At 35.1% G+C, this 22,568-nt stretch overlaps 1 protein-coding gene across 1 annotated transcript in view; it reads right to left on the reverse strand.

Annotated features, from left to right (window-relative positions):
• Positions 1-22,568, reverse strand: part of ERO1A (endoplasmic reticulum oxidoreductase 1 alpha) — a 50,478-nt gene that overhangs the window by 5,742 nt on the left and 22,168 nt on the right. Inside the window, exons 7-13 of the mRNA XM_043919915.1 lie at positions 15,787-15,907; positions 13,665-13,711; positions 11,215-11,226; positions 5,327-5,353; positions 5,129-5,221; positions 4,034-4,280; positions 3,465-3,534 (exon numbers count right to left, since the gene is read on the reverse strand). Coding sequence (XP_043775850.1) covers positions 3,465-3,534; positions 4,034-4,280; positions 5,129-5,221; positions 5,327-5,353; positions 11,215-11,226; positions 13,665-13,711; positions 15,787-15,907 — 617 coding nt within the window. The remainder of the gene's footprint in view (positions 1-3,464; positions 3,535-4,033; positions 4,281-5,128; positions 5,222-5,326; positions 5,354-11,214; positions 11,227-13,664; positions 13,712-15,786; positions 15,908-22,568) is intronic.

Raw genomic sequence — 22,568 nt, forward strand, 5'->3', positions numbered from 1 at the left:
AGCAAAGATCTAAAAATGGGAATAAATCAGCAAAGACTGGAACCTACTATTCAAAGCAGACCTCAGTTCACTCTGGAGACAGTCTTTCCCCAGATGCGTCATTCAGCCTGAGACTTTGAAACAGTCAACAGCCGTACCATGTAAAAGATTTATAATAAGGTCCCAGGTCTTATACCTTATTAATTTAATACAAAGCCAAAATTATTAATATTAAATGTTACCACTTGTTAGCAATATTCTATATCGTGTGTTTCTATACCCTTTGGAATAAGTAAGAAGTAATTCTAATTTTCAACTTAGTTTTAAAAAACTTTACCCAGCAATACTACTCTAAGTAGATTTTTGGTGATTTGAGGTTTCCTTTAAACTTGTATTTCAACTTCAAATTAAAGAAAACTCACACTTTTAATAAGAATAACGGAAACAGAGCACTAAAATTACTCTGAAGTTGATGTTCCCATCCTATAGGTGCTGACCTCTGGAGGATTTATAGTTGGTGTAAAAGTCTACAAAATCCCTGAGTAGACAAGTATTTGTATATAGACAGAACAAATAGCTCACATGTACACACTATAAATTTCCAAATGGATATAAATGTCATGGTCAATAAAACACAGCTTTTATGTTACAAGTGTCAATAAATGCATGGTGGATTTTGGCAGTTATATTTTCACTAATAAAACACTATTATCATGTGGAAAGGCATGAAAGCTCTTGACTTAGACTGATAGTTTTAAAGCTTGGAAATCTCTAAACAATGTGCATGCTTTTGTACACAGTGTCTAAACTCAGTATCTGAATCTATGTTCACTAATTCAAATACTTGAATGGAGCAGCTCTTGAGTCTTTCTACAACATATATGGAGAATAAATGTGGTTGCTTAACAAGAGTCAAATGAACATTGCAAAATTAAAAGCGAGCACAAATGCTTAAATGAACATAATATAAAAGAACCAAGTTAATAAGCTAGAAATTTACCAGACCAGAACAAAGAGAAAATCCTTATGACTTCCACAAATAACAGTCCATGTCCAATAACCTGAGTACATTCTAAAATTAACTCAGATTAGAAAAATGTATTAGCCTTAAAATAAACAGACCCTAAATCACTTACAAATTCTCCTTGTTCATATACATAGTTTTAAGATCAATACTAAAAATTACAGTCAGTGAGTAGAATGATCAAACATTCTGTGGTTTAACCACATTGATCATTGATCTATATTCAGTGAAACCAACTGGCCAAAAAACAATTCTCACCCAATTCTCAGATGTTCTATAAGCCTTCAAGTGAGATCCTATTCTGTGTTGAAGTGAACACTGAACACTTCTCTTTCATACAAATCCTCTACTTATAACCATACACTGATAGAGTGTAAAGGAGACAAGAAGAGATATTAAAATATACTTATGTGACTATTCAAATCCGTGATGTTCACTATAAACCATAATTTCAAAAAAAGTAAATACTGATGTTAAGAAGCTTCATTGGTGTTTTATTCTTTTCTTGTAAAAGGACTCAGAAAAATTATCTGTTAAATTTCATAGGCTATCAAAGCTGAGTATTTCAGAGTTTTGATAAAATTAAAACAATGTGAGAAATATTTCTAATCTGCACAATATAAAACAAGTAGATGTCAAAACATTCTCTCCATAAACCAGCAAGTCTACTAAAAATAATACAGATATCAAAAATAGTAGGAAAAAAAAGTCATTACAGCATCTTCCCCTCACTTCTAAGTTCCTGGAAGCTGTTTGTAGGTTATATAAGCACTGAGGTATGTATTTCTAGCTAGGATGCTTTAAGCAGGAGGTAGATGGGCAGTCAAAAATAACTAGTATCTAACAGCAAAAAAAACCAAGAGTGCAAAAAGTATTTTGTTTGCAAGCTATGAAAAATCAGGTTCTTTCTATATCGAAAGAAAAAAATTAGAAACAAAGAGAGACTGTCATAAATATTCTGATGAAACCACATCAAGCCCACTTCTACTGAGGACCACCTGCTTTACTTATTTATACCTTTATCATTGAGAACAATAATATAATTTTACTTAAGTCTTCAAAGTGAAAGTGAAAGCCGATCAGTCATGTCCAACTCTTTGCGACCCCATGGACTGTGTACAGTCCCTGGGATTCTCCAGGCCAGGATACTGGAGTGGGTAGCCTTTCCCTTCTCCAGGGGAACTTCCCAATCCAGGGATCAAACCCACATTGCAGGCATGTTCTTTACCAGCTGAGCCACAAGGGAAGCCCTTCTAAGTCTTCAAAAAGACTTAGAAATCCCTTGAGGATGGAAGCCATTTCTCCCTTTAATGACAAAAATCACACTCCACACACAACGAGCGTTTAATAAATCTTTTCAATGAAATTTCTTATTTGTTGTATTTTGAGGCGAATAGGCACAAAGATGGTCTTGCCTCCATTAAGAGGCAAGACAAAGACCAGAACCCATCCTGTGCGATCTCAGGTCTTCTGTTCTTTCCAGGACTGCCTGCCGACGTACCTAAATGCCTTTGTGTGTGCAGTCACTCACTTGTGTCTGACTTGTCGTGGCCCCATGGACTGTAGCCCACCAGGCTCTTCTGTCCCTGGAATTTTCCAGGCAAGAATACTGGAGTGGGTCGCCATTTCCTTCGCCAGGGGATCTTCCCAACCCAGGAATCAAACCCGTGTCTCCTGAATTGGCAGGCGGATTCTTCACCACTATGCCACCTGCTGCTGCTGCTGCTAAGTCGCTTCAGTCGTGTCTGACTCTGTGTGACCCCATAGACGGCAGCCCACCAGGCTGCCCCGTCCCTGGGATTCTCCAGGCAAGAACACTGGAGTGGGTTGCCGTTTCCTTCTCCAATGTGCGAAAGTGAAAAGTGAAAGTGAAGTCGCTCAGTCATGTCCAACTCTTAGCGACCCCATGGACTGCAGCCTACCAGGCTCCTCCATCCATGGGATTCTCCAGGCAAGAGGACTGGAGTGGCTTGCCATTGCCTTCTCCAACTATGCCACCTAAGAAGCCCTAAATGCCTTTAGTTCCCAAGGGATAATATGAAAGCCAAAACAACAATATGCCCTCTCCCTCTAAAGAGCATCCCATAATTTAGCCAAAACTATTTTCAGAATTCTCTCCAGCAGAAGACAGTTTCTGCTTCTCCAGCTCTGGATCCCTTTCCTTTCATTCATAAGCTCTATTTACTACACGAGAGAATCAGTGTGAAATGAAAGCCTTCTGTAAAGAGTACATTCACACACACATTTCTGATGTTATGTTGAAAACAACACAAACTAAATCTTAAGTTGGACCTGCTTTTGGACTTCCTCTTTTTCTTGAGGAAAAGAAAGATTATGACTCTGATTTTTTCTTATAATTTCAAGATGTATATTTGGATTTACTGTTAAGAATAAAAACATGGCTTTATAGTCATATCTGCGTGTGAGGTTACATTTAAAAATTAAAGTATAAAATTATTACCTTTAGTTTGTTTGCTTCTTTTTTATTCCCAGCAAAAAATGAATTCTCATCAAAATGCAAAGGAAATGACCTGCATTAAATAAAACATATTTTCTGAATAAAACAAAAAAATAATCATTTTCATGTATTATAAAATATTAAAAGTCCTGCTAATACAACATTTTGCTGGTCAGTGATGAATAATACAAGTACAATAGAGTAGAATAGATAGTAAAAATCAAAATTCTGATGCCCTCAAACAAATTCTTATCCTTAAATATAAAAGCTAACTGTATAACATAGTAGAATTAGGGCTCAGACCCAACCTGTTCAACTAAATATAAAAATAATGCAAGTATCAAATACCAAAAGAATGGTTCTTAAAACTAAAAATATGCACCTCTTAGTTCATAAATCAAAATGAAAATAAAACCAAAATTCAATTTTAAAAGACCTGTGAGCAAAATTAGCTTTTAATTATTTTTTAGATAATTTTCCTTTAAGTTGATTACTTAAGAGTTTAATTTTGGATATCACTTGTCACTCTTCTATTAATATATAAGTTGCATGAGTTGTAATACACAATTTACTTGATTTCATGAAGTATTTCCAGAAGTAACATTTTGTTTTCTGCATCCTGATCTTTATTTCCAGTGAAGAGTTGAAAATCTGGGCGCTCAAAGAATGGAACCACTTTAGATAAAGCCCTTAATTCTATTAAGTAGAGAAAATACAAGTTCTTAAGCCTTCGTGGACCTTCTCCTTCAGTTAATATTCCATCAAATCGCTGTTGAAATTCTGTAATGTTGTGTCCCCATTTTTTTTCCAACCATGTATCTGAGAAGAAAGAATTGAATATTAAAAACTGAATTTTAAAATTAAGTTTCATTGTACTTATATTAGATTATTTATGCTTGCAGAAGCTAATTTTATTTTATATTTTAAAATGTATAATCAATACAACCATGAAAACTGCTTTACATAATTGAGCCTTTAACAGTTTCATATTAATATTTTATCTTCTAGAACCCATACTTACAAGGAAAATAAACTCAATTATTTTACTGAGAAACCAGGACTAATCCAATCAAGTTCCTGAATATAAATATATTCATAAAACCAAGATACAGAAGTCAAAGATGACTATCTGAAATTACTAATGAGTTTGAAGTCCTAATTAAAGTTAATATGATTTTGTTTCTAAGAAGTAAGAGATACTTTAGTTCTAGAACAAACATGTTACTGATGAAAATCCAAGAAGGTCTCATTTTTCAGCAGCCTTGTAAAGCATGAAGAGCAGCAAAAAAAAATGCTTTTGCCCATTAAACTACAGGCCTGAAGCTGACATGCAAACATAAGGATTCAGATACAGTAGTATCTAATGAAAACAACTGTGCTCTTAGGAGCTATTTTAATTCCCACAACAAAGCAAAAGAACATTTCCAAAGTGATGTGTATGATTTTGAGCAGCTTCTTAAAAGAAAGTGAAGACTGCTAAGAATAGGTGAACTTTACCTGATAATGTCCACAGTTCCCACATTCCTGATTACTGCCACTTAGGAATAAATTTTTCCTGCCTAATATTCAACAGGGCCAATCGTTTCCCATCCAGGTAAATACCAAGAAAATTTTAAGGATACCTGAAATTAAGTGTGGTAAAGTGAATAAAAGTGACTATTATATACCTTGTAGAAGATACCGTGCACTCAAATGCACATTAATGCTTGCATGGAGGCCAGATATAAGTCTGTAGAATGCTCTTTTCTCTACGCAGAGACCTACAAAAGGTAATTTGGAAATAGAAATTTCATATGTGAAACTTGTAAGATATAAAATTAATTCTATGTGAAAAAAATTAAATTTGTTTAAAAGTGTCCAATTACCTTCTAGCCAACTGTAAAAAGTATTCTCTGAAATTAAAAGAAAAATAAGTCACAAGATTGTAAAAATGCCAAAATACACATTTTTCAAAAGTTTTAAAATATTATAGCAAATTTGTGCCAAAGAGCAATTTAAAGGTCCCAGTCTTGTTTGCAAAGGAGAAAGGTTCTTGGTATGGATTCACTTTAAGTGCCACTCAGTTGCTCAGTCTTCAGAAGACTTTAACATGGCCTTAGGTGGCCCTAGCCTTATAACTTTCTGGATAAAGTATTTTATGTGAGGTCAAAACACAGAAATTAAATAGTAAATCTATACATGGAAAAATACTTAGCCTTAATAACAATTCATGTTATAAAAATTAAGAACACGTTATACACTTTTTAAAATGAAAGAAGTCAAAATTATAAAATAGTATTGGAAGTATATTATTTGTCTATAACTGATAGTATTTTATGCCATGCCATATTTCAAAAGAACAATTTAAGGAAATGTTACAAAAACCAAATTTCACTTATATTCTATGGCCTACAGCAATCACTATTCATATACTTAGACCTGATAATTCTGCTCTTAGAATTATGCTCTAAAGAAACAACTCAAAATGGAGGTGGGGGGATAATACATAGAAAGATGATTATGTTCTACATAATTTTTAAAACCTGAAATAACCGAAATGCACAACAAGGCCTAAGCTAACATGATAAAATACTATGTACCAGTTAACATGACTGAATAATATAAAACTTTAAAATGACAAGCGTGTGGAACACAGACAATGCATGAAAATGTTTGTTTGAAATAATACATAAAAAGGCACAAGAAATATTATACCTATGTGAACATTGTATGTATATATCTACTAGAGATGACAAACATTGTACTATATGGACCTTTTCACCAAAGTTGTTCATAGTAATATTAATAATCAACCAAACAAGCATAAAAGTAATGGAAGAAATGACAAATAGAATAAACATACATTTATATATTTACAGATTACATAAAAACTTAAAACACTTGTGTCAGAAAACTTTATAAACAAAAGCAAAAGGTAAACAGACTGAGTAAAATGTATGTTGCAAATGCAACAAAGAATAATATCTTGTGTATAAAAAGTTCATACACCAAATAAAAATGCTAAAGCACCCATTAAAAAGGGCAAATAATATGAATAGAATATCCATAAAGGAAAAACACAAATGGTAGTAACAGATAAAAACTGTTCTGTCACAGTAATAATAAAAATGCAAATTAAGCATATCTTGTACAACACAGGGAACAAAGCAAATATTTTAAAATAACTATAACTGGAATATAACCTTTAAAAATTCTGACTATGTTGTACACCTGAAACATATAATATTATACATCAATTATACCTTGATAAAAAAATAAATTAAAATGCAAATTAAAACTGTAAAGATAGAACTTTAAAGAGTGAAGAAGAAATATGATACTTAATTTAGACAAGTTAGGTAAAACTAGGTGGCAAAATGAGTGGAAGGGGTGTAAATTAGCACACCCTTTCAATGACAGAAAGAATCTGGTCGTATGTATCAAGCACCTAAAGTGTCCTTATCCTTTGATCCAGTAAATCCATTTCTAGAAATCTAAGTTGTTATGGATGAACGTTTGTGTTCCCTCCTAAAATTCTTATGTAGAAGCCCTAAACTCCCTTTTCTCCCTCACCATATGGTATTTAGAAGTGGGTCTTGGGGAAATAACTAGGCTAAGATGAGGTCATGAGGGTGGGGTCACCATGATGGAATCAGTATCTTTACAGTTATCTGTAAGCCTGGAAGAGGGCCCTCCCCAAGAACCAAATCTGCTGGCACCTTGATCATGGACTTCCCAGCCTCCAGAACTCTGAGAAAATAAATGTCTTTTATTTTAGCCACCTAGTTTATGGTATTTTTTTAGAGCAGCCTGAGCTGATCAGGACAGGCTGAGGAAGTAAGTTGACATGGTAATAATAATACATAAAATAATAATGTATATATTATAAAAATATTAGTATAAACATGAAAATAATAATAATTATCAAAATGTTAGCAGAGAAGAAGTATGAAGTAGTTAAAAGCATAGACCCTGATATCAAACTGCCTGATTTGAATCCCAAACTCTGCTACTTACAAATCATATGGTTTTAGCTGAGTTGCTGAACCTTTCTGGGATTCATTTTCTGTCTATAAAAATGGAAATAAAAATCCTAACAAAATGTCCTAGCATTGTTGAAAGGATTAAATAAATTCATATTTGCAAATTACTTTGAAAAGTACTGGCATGTCTTAGCCATTATTAATGTCAATTATTTTGGGGTTGTGGGATTCCAAGTGATTTGTTTCCTTACTGGTAACCTCTATGTTTTGGGTTGTTTTTTTTTAAGTTAGGACTTAGTCATCCAAAGAAATTTTCGTTTAGTTTTACAGTCCTGAAGTAGATTGTCTGTGAATATGATCCAGTTAGATAATCACCTAATATGTCAGCTTTCATATTTTAAAAGAAAGAACACTTAAAATTATACTTATAAATAAGATGTTTTCTCTAAGGATAGCCTCTACAGGTTAACCATCTATACTTTGATAATGAGACAGGTTAAGATCTTGAAATGGTATTAAAAAACTGAAATAGCTTCTCTTTTCTTTTTTTTATTTTAAACTTTATTTTATTAAATTTTTTTACAAACCCGTGTGTTGAGGGCTGACGTTCAGTAGATAGCAGTGAGGGAGCTGCTCTGCTACATATGAAACCCTGACCCAGAAGCAGGCCGTCTGCCAATGGTTCAGTTCAGCACCAGATTCCCCATAAATGTGTGGTGCATGATGGGCGAGGGGGCGGCCGCCTTTCTGTCCATGCCCCATGGCCCAGGAGGAAGGGCTGTCTGCACTGGTGAAATAGCTTCTTTTAATGTAGCCAGAATATAGCATAGAACTGGGAACACCCAAGGTGGAATAAAGTTATTCATATCTGGAAATTATAGGATCACCACTAACACTAACAAAATATGAGACACCTTTGCAAAAATAATCATACTACTAAAGAATTTCTCTTCCAAATAGTATAGTTATGATTCAGGACTTTATTTAGCTGCTACCATTACTATAAAATAAAGTATAATAATAAAAGAGCAAAGTTATAAGACTTTAGGATTCTGTTACTTAGACATAATGTAAAAGCAACCCGTAAAAATAATGCTCAGAAGACAGAGAATATGGGGGGCTTCCCTGGCTCACTGGCAAAGAACCCACCTGCCAATGCAGTTGGATCCCTGGTAGGGGAAGATCCCACATGCCACAGAGCAACAAAGCCCATGCACCAAACTACTGAGCCCACTTCTAGAGCCCAGGAGCCACAACCACTGAGCCCAGTGCCACAAGAGAAGCCACCGCAATGAGAAGCCCACGCACCACCATTAGAGAGGAGTCCCTGCTTCCTGCAACTAGAGAAAAGCCTACATGGCAACAAAGATCCAGCACAGCCAAAAACAAATAAATAAAATTTTGTTTAAAAAGAAGAGAAGTTAGGGTGAGAGAAAAGTGATACATTTTAACAATCTCATCTACCTACAGTAAAGCTAAGTACTGCTGAGTCTTCTCATATTGCTATGCATATAGCCTTAAGAATAACAAAAATCATCCCAATCTTACTCATAAAGCAAAAATATTCTCAAAAAGACACTGTAAACCTACAATATGTTAAAATTTGGCACATTACAGTAACTTAAAAAGCTGGCAATAATACCTACACACAAGAATCAGCACAGGCTTGGAAGCCAGTAGATCAACACTCTGATCACGCCTCAGCTCAGCTCAGGTCAGTCACTCAGTCGTGTCTGACTCTTTGTGACCCCATGGACTGCAGCATGCCAGGCCTCCCTGTCCATCACCAACTCCTGGAGTTTACCCAAACTCATGTCCATTGAGTCGGTGATGCCATCCAGCCATCTCATCCTCTGTCATCCCCTTCTCCTCCTGCTTTCAATCTTTCCCAGCATCAGGGTCTTTTCAAATGAGTCAGCTCTTCACATCAGGTGGCCAAAGTATTGCAGTTTCAGCTTCAACATCAGTCCTTCCAATGAACACCCAGGACAGGACTGATCTCCTTTAGGATGGACTGGTTGGATCTCCTTGCAGTCCAAGGGACTCTCAAGAGCTTCTCCAACACCACAGTCCAAAAGCATCAATTCTTCAGCGCTCAGCTTTCTTTATAGTCCAACTCTTACATCCATACATGACCACTGGAAAAACCGTAGCCTTGACTAGACAGACCTTTGTTGGCCAAGTAATGTCTCTGCTTTTTAATATGCTGTCTAGGTTGGTCATAACTTTCCTTCCAAGGAGTAAGTGTCTTTTAATTTCATGGCTACAGTCACCATCTGCAGTGATTTTGGAGCCCAGAAAAATAAAGTCAGCCACTATTCCCACTGTTTCCCCATCTATTTGCCATGAAGTGACGGGACCAAATGCCATGATCTTAGTTTTCTGAATGTTGAGCTTTAAGCCAACTTTTTCACTCTCCTCTTTCATCAAGAGGCTCTTTAGTTCTTCTTTGCTTTCTGCCATAAGGGTAGTGTCATCTGCATATCTGAGGTTATTGATATTTCTCCTGGCAATCTGATTCCAGCTTGTGCTTCATCCAGTCCAGTGTTTCTCATGATGTAATCTGCATATAAGTTAAATAAGCAGGGTGACAATCTGCAGCCTTGATGTACTCTTTTTCCTATTTGGAACAAGTCTGTTCCATGTCCAGTTCTAACTGTTGCCTCCTGACCTGCATACAGATTTCTCAAGAGGCAGGTCAGGTGGTCTGGTATGCCCATCTCTTGAAGAATTTTCCACAGTTTCTTGTGATCCACACAAGCAAAGGCTTTGGCATAGTCAATCAAGCAGAAATAGATGTTTTTCTGGAACTCTTTTGCTTTTTCAATGATCCAGCAGATGTTGGCAATTTGATCTCTGGTTCCTCTGCCTTTTCTAAATCCAGCTTGAACATCTGGAAGTTCACGGTTCACAATTGCTGAAGCCTGGTTTGGAGAATTTTGAGCATTACTTCACTAGTGTGTGAGATGAGTGCAACTGTGTGGCAGTTTGAGCATTCTTTGGCATTGCCTTTCTTTGGGATTGGAATGAAAACTGACATTTTCCAGTCCTGTGGCCACTGCTGAGACCAGATTTCCAGATTCGCTGGCATCTTGAGTGCAGCACTTTCACAGCATCATCTTTCAGGATTTGAAATAGCTCAACTGGAATTCCATCACCTCCACTAGCTTTGTTGGTAGTGATGCTTCCTAAGGCCCACTTGACTTCACATTCCAGGATGTCTGGCTCTAGGTGAGTGATCACACCAGCGTGATTATCTGGGTTGTGAAGATCTTTTTTGTATAGTTCTTCTGTGTGTTCTTGCCACCTCTTCTTAATATCTCCTGCTTCTGTTAGGTCCAACCATTTCTGTCCTTTATTGAGCCCATCTTTGCATGAAATGTTCCCTTGGTATCTCTAATTTTCTTCAAGAGATCTCTAGTCTTTCCCATTCTATTGTTTTCCTCAGTGATCATGCCTAGAACCTTCCTATGGGTGACCCAGCAGATGCCAGAGTTCAGTCAATAAAGAAGAAATTTTCCCTGACACAAGCCGGGAAGTGCCTCACTTTCACACACATAAAGTGCATGAGTGAATTACCGAGGCTGGGGCAGCCTGTCTCTACTGTCTGACCCCAGGCACAGAGAGTCATTTTCCCCTTAACCTATGCTGTCCCTGTCAGCATCTTAGATAAACAAATAAAAAGTAACTTCTCAAGTCTCACGTGTGGGAAGAAAAAACAAGTTTGCCCACAAACCTCTGAATATAAGCAAATTCATATCTGTCATGTATGATAAAGAAATTATACTTACCTTCACTTTTACCTGAAAAAAGAAAACAAAAGTTATATTATTAAAAACTCCTTCCAGATAGTTCCTTTTAAAATGCTACACTTCCGTTACTTTTAGTCCATCAGTTCACCCACATAGATAACATCTGAGAGTGATATGCTTGTGACTGCAACTCTTTCTGGTGATAAAAGGAATTATGCCTAATTTGACTAAATGGCCTCATCTCCAAGAGCCTGGATAAAGAGTAGTTTCAGCTTGTTCAAGATTTAATGTGGGCTGACAGGAAAGAGAAATGTAATCTATCATCTGAGAGTACTCTTAAATATCTCAAGGACTCACAGTTATTTGGCTGTCAGAGCCTTTTTACTTATTTATTTATCCTACAGCTATAAGACAGTTTCTGCTAAGGATCTGTGTTATTGCTTCAAAACTCCCAGAACTGATGTTATAAAAATTTACCTTATTCAGCAATATTTTTAAAGACTATGTGTAAGATCCAAATATGCACAATCCAGCAGTTTGTATGCAGCTGCTCATTAAGTACTGAAAAACTGTCTTCATTTTGCCACTTTTATTTAATGCCATCATTTATTAAAGTACCAGATGCTCATTGCAAATATATGTTATAAAGAGAACACAAAGACAAAATAGAATATGTCACTCATAACTCCCTGAGCCCAAAGATAAATACCATTTACATTTTGGTAAGTGTTTTTTTTCTTTGTGCACAGGATAGTGAGATATTATACTAATTATGTTTTTATAAAAAATATATTAATACATACTGTCTAATACCTGCTTCTTCTCCTAAATGCACTATTGATCACCACTGATATAAATGAAAACAAAATTTTCAGTAACATTTAGAATGGCTATATTCTACTATATAAAAATACCATAACTCATTTAACCAGTTCCCTGATGATAAACACTGACATTGTTCCCATTTATCTTTAAAATAAGCAAAGGTGGTTAATTAACTTATCAGATCATAATGTGACTGACTTCACATAAGAGTGAAGATCATCTCTTGCCTAGGAATTTGCATCTCATCTGATACTAAATCAATAGTTTCCACTGAGTACCATATGTGACTCCATATAAATCAAAAGCCATGTTTAAAGACATTCTTTCATTTCTAACCTAAGAATGACTAGTCTGCCAACATTTATGGAATGATGCAATCTCACTGCTTTCCAGAAGTAAATTTATGTTTGTTGACTCTATGAGATCAGCAGTTTTTCAAATAAATTTAAAAAATGAAAATCATTCCACAGTTGCTAAAAGTACATCAAAGAATTCATCAGTAAGCACATATTCAGAAAACACAGATATGTATTTCCTAGGGAAAAAGCCTGAAATTATACACTTGAAATGGTTTATTTAACAAACTGTTCTGCCTCTTATAGACTGGGCAAGGTTTGTGACTTTAAATTTTACGTCCCCTCTGCACCTATCCAGTGCCTAACACATACTAAATAGTGGATAATCATTTATTAAAGAAACAAGCGATTTTCACTACTGTAGACAAGACCATTAAATGAGGAGGGCGATTTTCATTGATCATTTAACTATTCCATCTATTATGTTTCAGGCTCTTTACTAAGGGATGAAACCAATAAATGCTACTCATATGTCCAGAGTACTAGGGTAGATCAATAGATACATGGCAGTGGTGGTGGTGATTTAGTCACTCAGTCGTGTCTGACTCTTTGCAACCCCATGGACTGTAGCCCACTGGGCTCCACTGTCCATGGGATTTCCCAGGCGAGAATACTGGAGTGGGTCACCATTTCCTTCTCCAGGGGATCAGGGACTCAGGGACTGAACCCAAGTCTCCTGCTTGGCAGGCAGATTCTTTACCACTGAACCACCTGGGAAGACAATAGATACATAAATAGTAGTAAAATAATGCTAGCAAGTGGAAAGAGCTGAAAGAGGAACAAAATAACACATAAGATCATTTTGTGAGGAGAGAGAGATTACTGCCAGTTGGGGGGGATCAGAGAAATTGACAGGGTGGGCAAGGAAGCATTTAAGCCAGATCCTGAGTATAAGCAGAAAATGAAAAATGTTAATGAGATACAAAGTCAACTGAATTTGAAATCAGACTCCCAAGATATACAATAATTTCAAGTTTTAGGAAGATGTGAGGCAGAAGTTTTTTGGATATTCATTGAACTAAAAGATGAGTAAAAACAACTGAAAGCCTGAACACACACATTCTGCAAAAATATATTAAAAATGTATAATTTAAACTTCACCTATGATAGTCTAAATTCATTACAAAAACATTCCTTACTGAAGTGTAAATATTTTCAACACCCATTTCTCTGCAAGAATGAGGCATAACTTCTGTGAAAACAGGAATATATGATCTCAAATGCTCCTGCCAATCTTTATCTTGCCTCCTCCTTCCTTCTAACCAAAGTTCACTAGCTAATAAATAACAGTGCAAATAAATAACTCACCTTGACCAGAAGCCAAAGGATTTAAAGGTCTTTTAATTGTCTGTGGCCTAGAAACAAAAAATTAAAGTATAAAATATAAATATGTTACCCATCATGCTATAATTAGTTAAGTAAAAGTGAAATTACCTCAGAAAGGTTTTTAATAATTATGTGCGTGCATGTGAGCTTAGTCATTTCAGTCGTGTCTGAATCTTTGCAACCCCAAGGACAGGCTCCTCTACCCATGGGATTCTCCAGGCAAGAATACTAGAGTGGGTTGCCATGTCCTCCTCCAGGGGATCTTCCTGTCCCAGGAATTGAACTGCATCTCTTATGTCTCCTGCTTTGGTTAATAACTATATCTAAAATCAAACTGTTTTACTGACTTATAAAATATTTATTTTTTCTAACTGCAATAAGGGAGGATGGTTATTTGTTTTAGTGGTAAGTTGCGGATCTTTTCCCACTGTAGCAGCCAAAAAGTCATTTCATAATCATTTCTTCAAACAAAGGAAGAAAAAAAACACCAGTCAAGCTCTTCTCCTAGTTACTAACATATTTTTATATATGTTATATACATGTGTATGTCATAAAATACACTCATTTGAAAGACAAGCAGGAAAAAAAGGCAAACACTCAACACAAGCACTAAAATAAAAAGGGATTAAAAACAGTGTGGTTGGGTTATTTTCCACTTTGATAATTTTAAGTCTATCAATTTGCTCTGTGGCCATCAAGTTTATTATAATTTCAATAAAGATGGTTTTTAATAAGTTTTAGTAACTATTTAATAAGAAAAAAGAGAGTAATGTCACTAAAATGTTTTTAAATCCCAAATTAAATTCATTAGTATCACTACTAGAGTAGGGATCATTTTAATGTACTTTATTTATTTTACAATTGCACAACTTGAGACACTTTGAGAATAGAACATGTAAGCTATGTTTTAACATACTCAATTCTAGTGCCTCCTACATTGTTTATATTTTAGAAATATTATGCAGACAATGATATAAATCAATTAGGAAACAATAACTAACTAAAAACTAATACAAAATCTAACAAATGCTTTAGTTGGGCTCTATTTTAGTTTATCTAAAAAAATTAGGGAAAAAAACCTCTAAAAATTCTGTAATCAAACATTCCTAATATGAGTCAAGAGAATTTAAATGAAACACACGGCAGAAATGAGTAAATAATGAAAACTCTCCACTTTCTAAATTGCAGAAATTCTGCAAGTCAAAAAAAGAAACTGCTGATCTCAAATGCTTATATTTGACACAAAAAGTGGAAAGTATTTTTGCCACACTTGGGAACTCCAGAAATTTTCCCAGAATTATCCCTATCTCTGAGATAGCATAACACCCATGTGCATACACAATCCCTTCCAAAACTCAATAAGTACCCTGTTTACAGCCTAGAGGCTTACAAGTGGGTAAACTTGAAGCATGTCTCAGTCTCCCATTGTTCAAACTGACAGCTTCCATTGCAGTCGGTAGGAGGACAAAGAGGGTTCTTCTACTTACTATGTCTTTGACACTAGACAGATCACTTAACCTTTCCAAGTGTCAGTTTTTCTATCTGTAAACAGTGATGACTACAACACAGAGTTGTTACAAGGACTAAGGAAGAAAATGTTTATAACATATTTAACATAACAACTGGCACATCATGAGTGCTCAAATATTACTTATTTATAATTATTCTCTGAAGAGAACTTAACTTTAATTTGAAAGCAGGTAAAATAACCACAGCAACAAAAAAAGAGGAGTATAGAGCACTGAAAAGAATATGCAGCTATATCCTAATTTATTCCCTGCACTAACTATATCATCTCTCTGGCTCTAGGTTAGCTCACCTGAGATCCTATAGCCCACTTAAGGAACATTTGAGAAATGCCTACAACACTCCCATAAAAGTCTAATACTATCTAAGTCTTTTGGAAAAGAAAGAAGTATTTGTTGAAATGTATGTCTATATGTATCCCCAGAGGGAAACTGGATTAATGAATATGTTACTATGTCCAAATACATCCTTTAATAAAGTGAACTTGATTTGTAATTTTAAGTCATTATGATTCTGTTTGTTTATAAAGAGAAATGAGCACATCTTTCAGGAATTTTGAAAGGAAAATGACACATACTTAAAACAGTTTTCTTCATAAATGACATTCCATATCTTCCAAGCATCTGGTCCCTTGTAACCCGTGTAGCGCTCAGGATTAAGGAGCAAATCGACATACTCAGCATCAGGAGACTGTATATCTGTAAAACAAAATGTTTTATAACAATCTTTCTTTTTTTCTCAGTTACCTAAAAAGCTAGTATGACATACTGTATTCCATTGATTCTAAGGCACCACAAATGTTAACAATGCACTTGAGAATTAAAAACACCTTTTAGGGAGAAAAATACAAGGGAGAAGAAGGAACAAAAACATCCACATTAAATGACACACCAGTGGCAAAAGCATCCTGGTTTTATATGAATTATGGAATATGTGAATTATAGTATTGAAGGAACATAGTAATTTGATTCTGGTAACCTATCCAGGCAAAGAATATCTGTACATTTCCCATCACAGTAACCACAAGCAGTTCATAAGTAACTGAGGTAAATGAAGACATATTAGTACCACACAGTTTGTTACCAAATACTTCCTTTTCACATGACCACTACAAAGCTGTCCCAAAGGTATAATCCTAAATATGCAAAAAAGTATAAGTAGAATGATATTTGTATCAGTATCATTTATAAAAGGGAAAATTAGAAGCATCCTAAACGTTCAACAGAGCAGAGCACAGGCTCTGGAGCCAGAGTACCCAGATGAGATGACTGGATGGCATCATTGACCCAATGGACATGAGTTTAAGCAAACTCTAGGAGCCAGGGACAGGGAAGTTTGGCATGATGTAGTCCATGGGGTTGCAAAGAGTTGGACACAACTGAGTGGAAGAACAACAAACAACCTACTACTTACTGACTTTGAAACCCTGAGTAAGTCATGTAAACTCTCTATGCCTCAGTGTCATTTGTAAAATGGGGATAATACTCATAGTGTTACTGTGAGACTTAAAGAAGTTTAAAGATGCAGAGTGCTTAGAACAATAATAAGAGTAAAATAAATATTAACTAGTGGTATTAGAAGATCCTCTGGAGAAGGCAATGGCAACCCACTCCAGTATTCTTGCCTGGAGAATTCCATAGACAGAGGAGCCTGGTGGGCTAGAGGCCATGGGGCCACAAACAGTTGGACACAACTGAGCACCTAACACTTCTGTTTCCATTTCCACTGGCATTATGATATATAATAGACCACTTTACCATCAAAAGACCTATTAAGTACAAAGGCAACCTAATAAAATGAAAAGATAAGCACTATAGAAAAGATAATTATAGATATATATGAAAACCACACCAAAACTGGTGGGATATTGGTTTCTCATATGTTCTATAAATGTGTACAATGTATTAAAACTTTAAAACAAAACCAAAAAAATATGACCACTACTCCTCCAGTTGCCTTACGGAATTAGCTAATAATACAGTAATACCTAATTCAACTATAAAGCTTAACAGCAGGAACTAACAAAGAATAAGGAAGTCAGTGAAAATGGCCTCAAAGCAACCAAAGTGGATGACAAAAACCTGAGCCAAAAGGTGCTTACATGACAGTCCATCAAGCTCTCTACAGTATCTACTTCTCATTTAAAAAATTAAGATAAACTAAGCTTGGTTATTTTTAACCCAATTCACAGTTCATTAGAGTCATAAATTAGAAGGAAATCTGCTTCTGGAAACAGCACAGTGATAGCACCTAGAAATAACTGAGAGTTCAAGGTAAAAGTAGCAATTAAAATAACTAGAAATAAAAATAAAAACTTTAAAAACAAATCTGCATGGAATCACCTAGTTTAGGAACAGATAACTCTGTTCATCTCTATTATTAACAGTACTATAGAGATTAATTCAGCATAGCAAATTATAATAAAGTCATAAAAATAAGACTGACTTTCAAAATATATAAATAATACTTAGAATTTAGTATCTTAAGACAGAAAACAAACCACAAAGGAATGATTAAATTTCTGATATTGTGCCTCATTAGAGATAAACATTAGCTGACTCATAATTTTACTATGACGTACCTCACCTCTCTCCAACTTCATTTTTGAAAGTTACTATAACCATATTTTGCCAGATGACAAAAGCTCAAATTTCTAATTAAGATTAGATGTCAACTACAGGAAAAAAGCTATTAAAAATACAAACAGATGGAGGCTAAACAACACGCTTCTGAATAATCAACAAATCACAAGAAATCAAAAAAGAAATCAAAATATGCAAAGAAACATATGAAAATGAAAACACAACAACCCAAAACCTATGGGACTCAGTAAAAGCAGTGCTAAGGGGAAGGTTCATAGCAATACAAGGTTACCTCAAAAAACAAGAGAAAAATCAAATAAATAACCTAACTCTACACCTACAGCAACTAGAAAAAGAAAACATGAAGAACCCCAGGGTTAGTAGAAGGAAAAAAATCATAAAAACTAGGGCAGAAATAAATGAAAAAGAAACAAAGGAGACCACAGCAAAAATCAACAAAGCTAAAATCTGGTTCTTTGAGAAGATAAATAAAATAGACAAACCATTAGCCAGACTCATCAAGAAAAAAAGGAAGAATCAACTCAACAAAATTAGAAATGAAAATGGAGAGATCACAACAGACAACACTGAAATACAAAGGATCATAAGAGACTACCATCAGCAGCTCTATGCCAATAAAATGGACAACTTGGAAGAAATGGACAAATTCTTAGAAAAGTATAACTTTCCAAAACTGAACCAGGAAGAAATAGAAAATCTTAACAGACCCATCGCAAGCACAGAAATCAAAACTGTAATCAGAAATCTTCCAGCAAACAAAAGCCCAGGACCAGATGGCTTCACAGATGAATTCTACCAAAAATTTAGAGAAGAGCTAACACCTATCCTACTCAAACTCTTCCAGAAAATTGCAGAGGAAGGTAAACTTCCAAACTCATTCTATGAGGCCACCATCACCCTAATACCAAAACCAGACAAAGATGCCACAAAAAAAGGAAACTACAGGCCAATATCACTGATGAACATAGATGCAAAAATTCATAACAAAACTCTAGCAAACAGAATCCAACAACATATTAAAAGATCATACATCATGACCAAGTGGGCTTTATCCCAGGGATGCAAGGTTTCTTTAATATCTGCAAATCAATCAATGTGATATAACACATTAACAAATTGAAAGATAAAAACCATATGGTTATCTCAATAGATGCAGAGAAAGCCTTTGACAAAATTCAACATCCATTTATGATAAAAAACCCTCCAGAAAGCAGGACTAGAAGGAACATACCTCAACATAATAAAAGCTATATATAATGAACCCACAGCAAACATCCTCAATGGTGAAAAACTGAAAGCATTTTCCCTAAAATCAAGAACAAGACGAGGGTGCCCACTCTCACCACTACTATTCAACATAGTTTTGGAAGTTTTAGCCACAGCAATCAGAGCAGAAGAAGAAATAAAAGGAATCCAGATTGGAAAAGAAGAAGTAAAACTCTCACTGTTTGCAGATTACATGATCCTCTACACAGAAAACCCTAAAGATCCCACCAGAAAATTACTAGAGCTAATCAATGAATATAGTAAAGTTGCAGGATATAAAATTAACACACAGAAATCCCTTGCATTCCTATACATTAACAATGAGAAAAAAGAGAGAGAGACTAAGGAAACAATTCCATTCACCATTGCAATGAAAAGAATAAAATACTTAGGAATAAATCTACCTAAAGAAACAAAAGACCTATATATAGAAAAATATAAAACACTGATGAAAGAAATTAAAGATGACACAAATAGATGGAGAAATATACCATGTTCATGAATCGGAAGAATCAAGAATCAATCTTGATTCATGAATCAAGAATCAATCAATATAGTGAAAATGAGTATACGACCCAAAGCAATCTATAGATTCAATGTAATCACTATCAGGCTACCAACGGTATTTTTCAAGAACTAGAACAAATAATTTCACAATTTGTATGGAAATACAAAAAACCTCAAATAGCCAAAGCAATCTTAAGAAAGAAGAATGGAACTGGAGGAATCAACCTGCCTGACTTCAGACTATACTACAAAGGTAAAGTCATCAAGACCGTACAGTACTGGCACAAAGACAGAAATATAGATCAATGAAACAAAATAGAAAGCCCAGAGATAAATGCACACACCTATGGACACCTTATCTTTGACACAGGAGTAAAGAATATACAATGGAGAAAAGACAATCTCTTTCACAAATGGTGCTGGGAAAACTGGTCACCACTTTGTAAAAGAATGAAACTAGAACACTTTCTAATGCCATACACAAAAATAAACTAAAAACAGATTAAAGATCTAAACCTAAGGCCAGAAACTATAAAACTCCTAGAGGAAAACATAGGCAAAACATCCTCTGACATAAATCACAGCAGGATCCTCTATGACCCACCTCCCAGAGTAATGAAAATAAAAGCAAAAATAAACAATTGGGACCTAATTAAACTTAAAAGCTTTTGCACAACGAAGGAAACTATAAGCAAGGTGAAAAGACAGCCTTCAGAATGGGTGAAAATAATAGCAAACAAAGCAAAGAATTAATCTCAAAAATATACAAGCAGCTCCTGCAGCTCAATTCCAGAAAAATAAATGACCCAAGCAAAAATTGGGCCAAAGAACTAAGCAGACATTTCTCCAAAGAAGACATACAGATGGCTAACAAACACATGAAAAGATGCTCAACATCACTCATTATCAGAGAAAGGCAAATCAAAACCACAATGAAATACCATCTCATGCCAGTCAGAATGGCTGCTATCAAAAAGTCTACAAACAATAAATGCTGGAGAGGGTGTGGAGACAAAGTAACCCTCTTACAATGTTGGTGGGAATGCAAACTAGTACAGTCACTATGGAGAACAGTGTGGAGATTCCTTAAAAAACTGGAAATAGAACTGCCATACAACCCAGCAATCCCACTGCTGGGCATACACACCAAGGAAACCAGAGTTGAAAGAGACACGTGTATCCCAATGTTCATCACAGCACTGTTTATAATAGCCAGGACATGGAAGCAACCTAGATGCCCATCGGCAGAAGAATGGATAAGAAAACTGTGGTACATATACACAATGGAATATTACTCAGCCATTTAAAAAGAAAGCATTTGAATCAGTACTAATGAGATGGATGAAACTGGAGCCTATTATAGAGAGTGAAGTAAGTCAGAAAGAAAAACTCCAATACAGTATACTCATGTATATATATGGAATTTAGAAAGATGGTAACAATGACCCTATATGCGAGACAGCAAAAGAGACACAAATGTAAAGAACAGTCTCTTGGACTCTGTGGGAGAAGGTGAGGGTGGGATGATTTGAGAGAATAGCATTGAAACATGTATATTATCATATGTGAAACAGATCGCCAGTCCAGGTTCAATGCATGAGGCAGGGTGCTCAGGGCTGGTGCACTGGGATGACCCTGAGGGATGGGATGGGGAGGGAGGTGGAAGCGGGGTTCGGGATGGGGAACACATGTACACCCATGGCTGATTCATGTCAACGTATGGCAAAAACCACTACAATATTATAATTAGCCTTCAATTAAAATAAATTAATTTTTTAAAAATAAAATAAAATACTGAAAGGTTATTAAAAAAAACAAGTCCTAAGTAAGACAAATGCTTACTTTATAGACTTGTTATAAGAAAAATAAAAATAATATCTGAAAAAAAAAAGATTTACAAAATACCTATCCTCTATCTACCATTACATACATTATTTATTTCTTATAAAGCTGTCCTTTTTAAAAAAATATATTCACCCTCCTGCAAGAGAAGAAACAAAAATATGTGGACAAGTTATTCAGCCAAGATAACAGAACTCCATCATATATGGAATGAATTACTGATTTGTGACACAAAAGTAAGCATGTAGCTTTAAAAGGATGCTTTGGTAAAGGTATTCCCATTCTTTCTCTAATACTGCAGGCCTAAAAAAAATATAAGTTGCCATGTTACAAGGTGAATTTTATCTCACATAGCAATGTTTAGGCCAAAGAATCCTTGCAGAAAAGATGGCAAAATTAGGGCTGGGAGAGCATTTTATCATCCTTTCCTTATTGGCCTAACACTAGGTATAAGTCCACAGTTCTTTACTCAACACCCTTGGGCCCAAATGTGATTTGAAATTAATAACTTTTCAGATTTTAGAACGGTAATATAGTACATGCAACATATGTTGAATATTGTTCCAGGAGAGATTGGGGCAGCAACCTTTAAACAAACACATAAATATTTCTGTAGTAAAAAACATGAAAAAAAAAACACATGAATATTCATACTGAGTGAATCTGCACTAAATTTAAGGAGAAAAATAGCCATTTTTCAAAGTTTCAGATTTGGGAATTAGAAACAATGGATTACAGATATTATCCACTAAAATATGCTTATGGTTTTCATTAAGTAAAGTTTATGTACTTTTTTTCTCCAAAATGAAGCCACAAATTAAAAATGAGTACTTTCCCTTTTTCTTTTCCCTTTTTTGGGGAGGGGGGTGTTTCAGATTCGTCTTTTGCTTATAGTTAAAATGATCTATATCATTCTTTTCACTGATTTTTTTTGAAAGAAACAATGGAAGACTGGGAGAATCTATAAATCTAATTTAAAAATCCATAAATCAAATGTTCTAATGCATTCTAGGACTCCTAGATTTTAATCATACCACAGCTCTAGCTTGGTTTTATTTAAATGTCACAGACATGACTCATGGTTCATTATTTTCTTTCCAAAAAACAACACAAATCATCATTAAGGAAAATATTTAACAAT

This window comes from Cervus elaphus, chromosome 12, assembly GCF_910594005.1.
Source record: "Cervus elaphus chromosome 12, mCerEla1.1, whole genome shotgun sequence".
NCBI classification, from domain to species: Eukaryota; Metazoa; Chordata; class Mammalia; order Artiodactyla; family Cervidae; genus Cervus; species Cervus elaphus.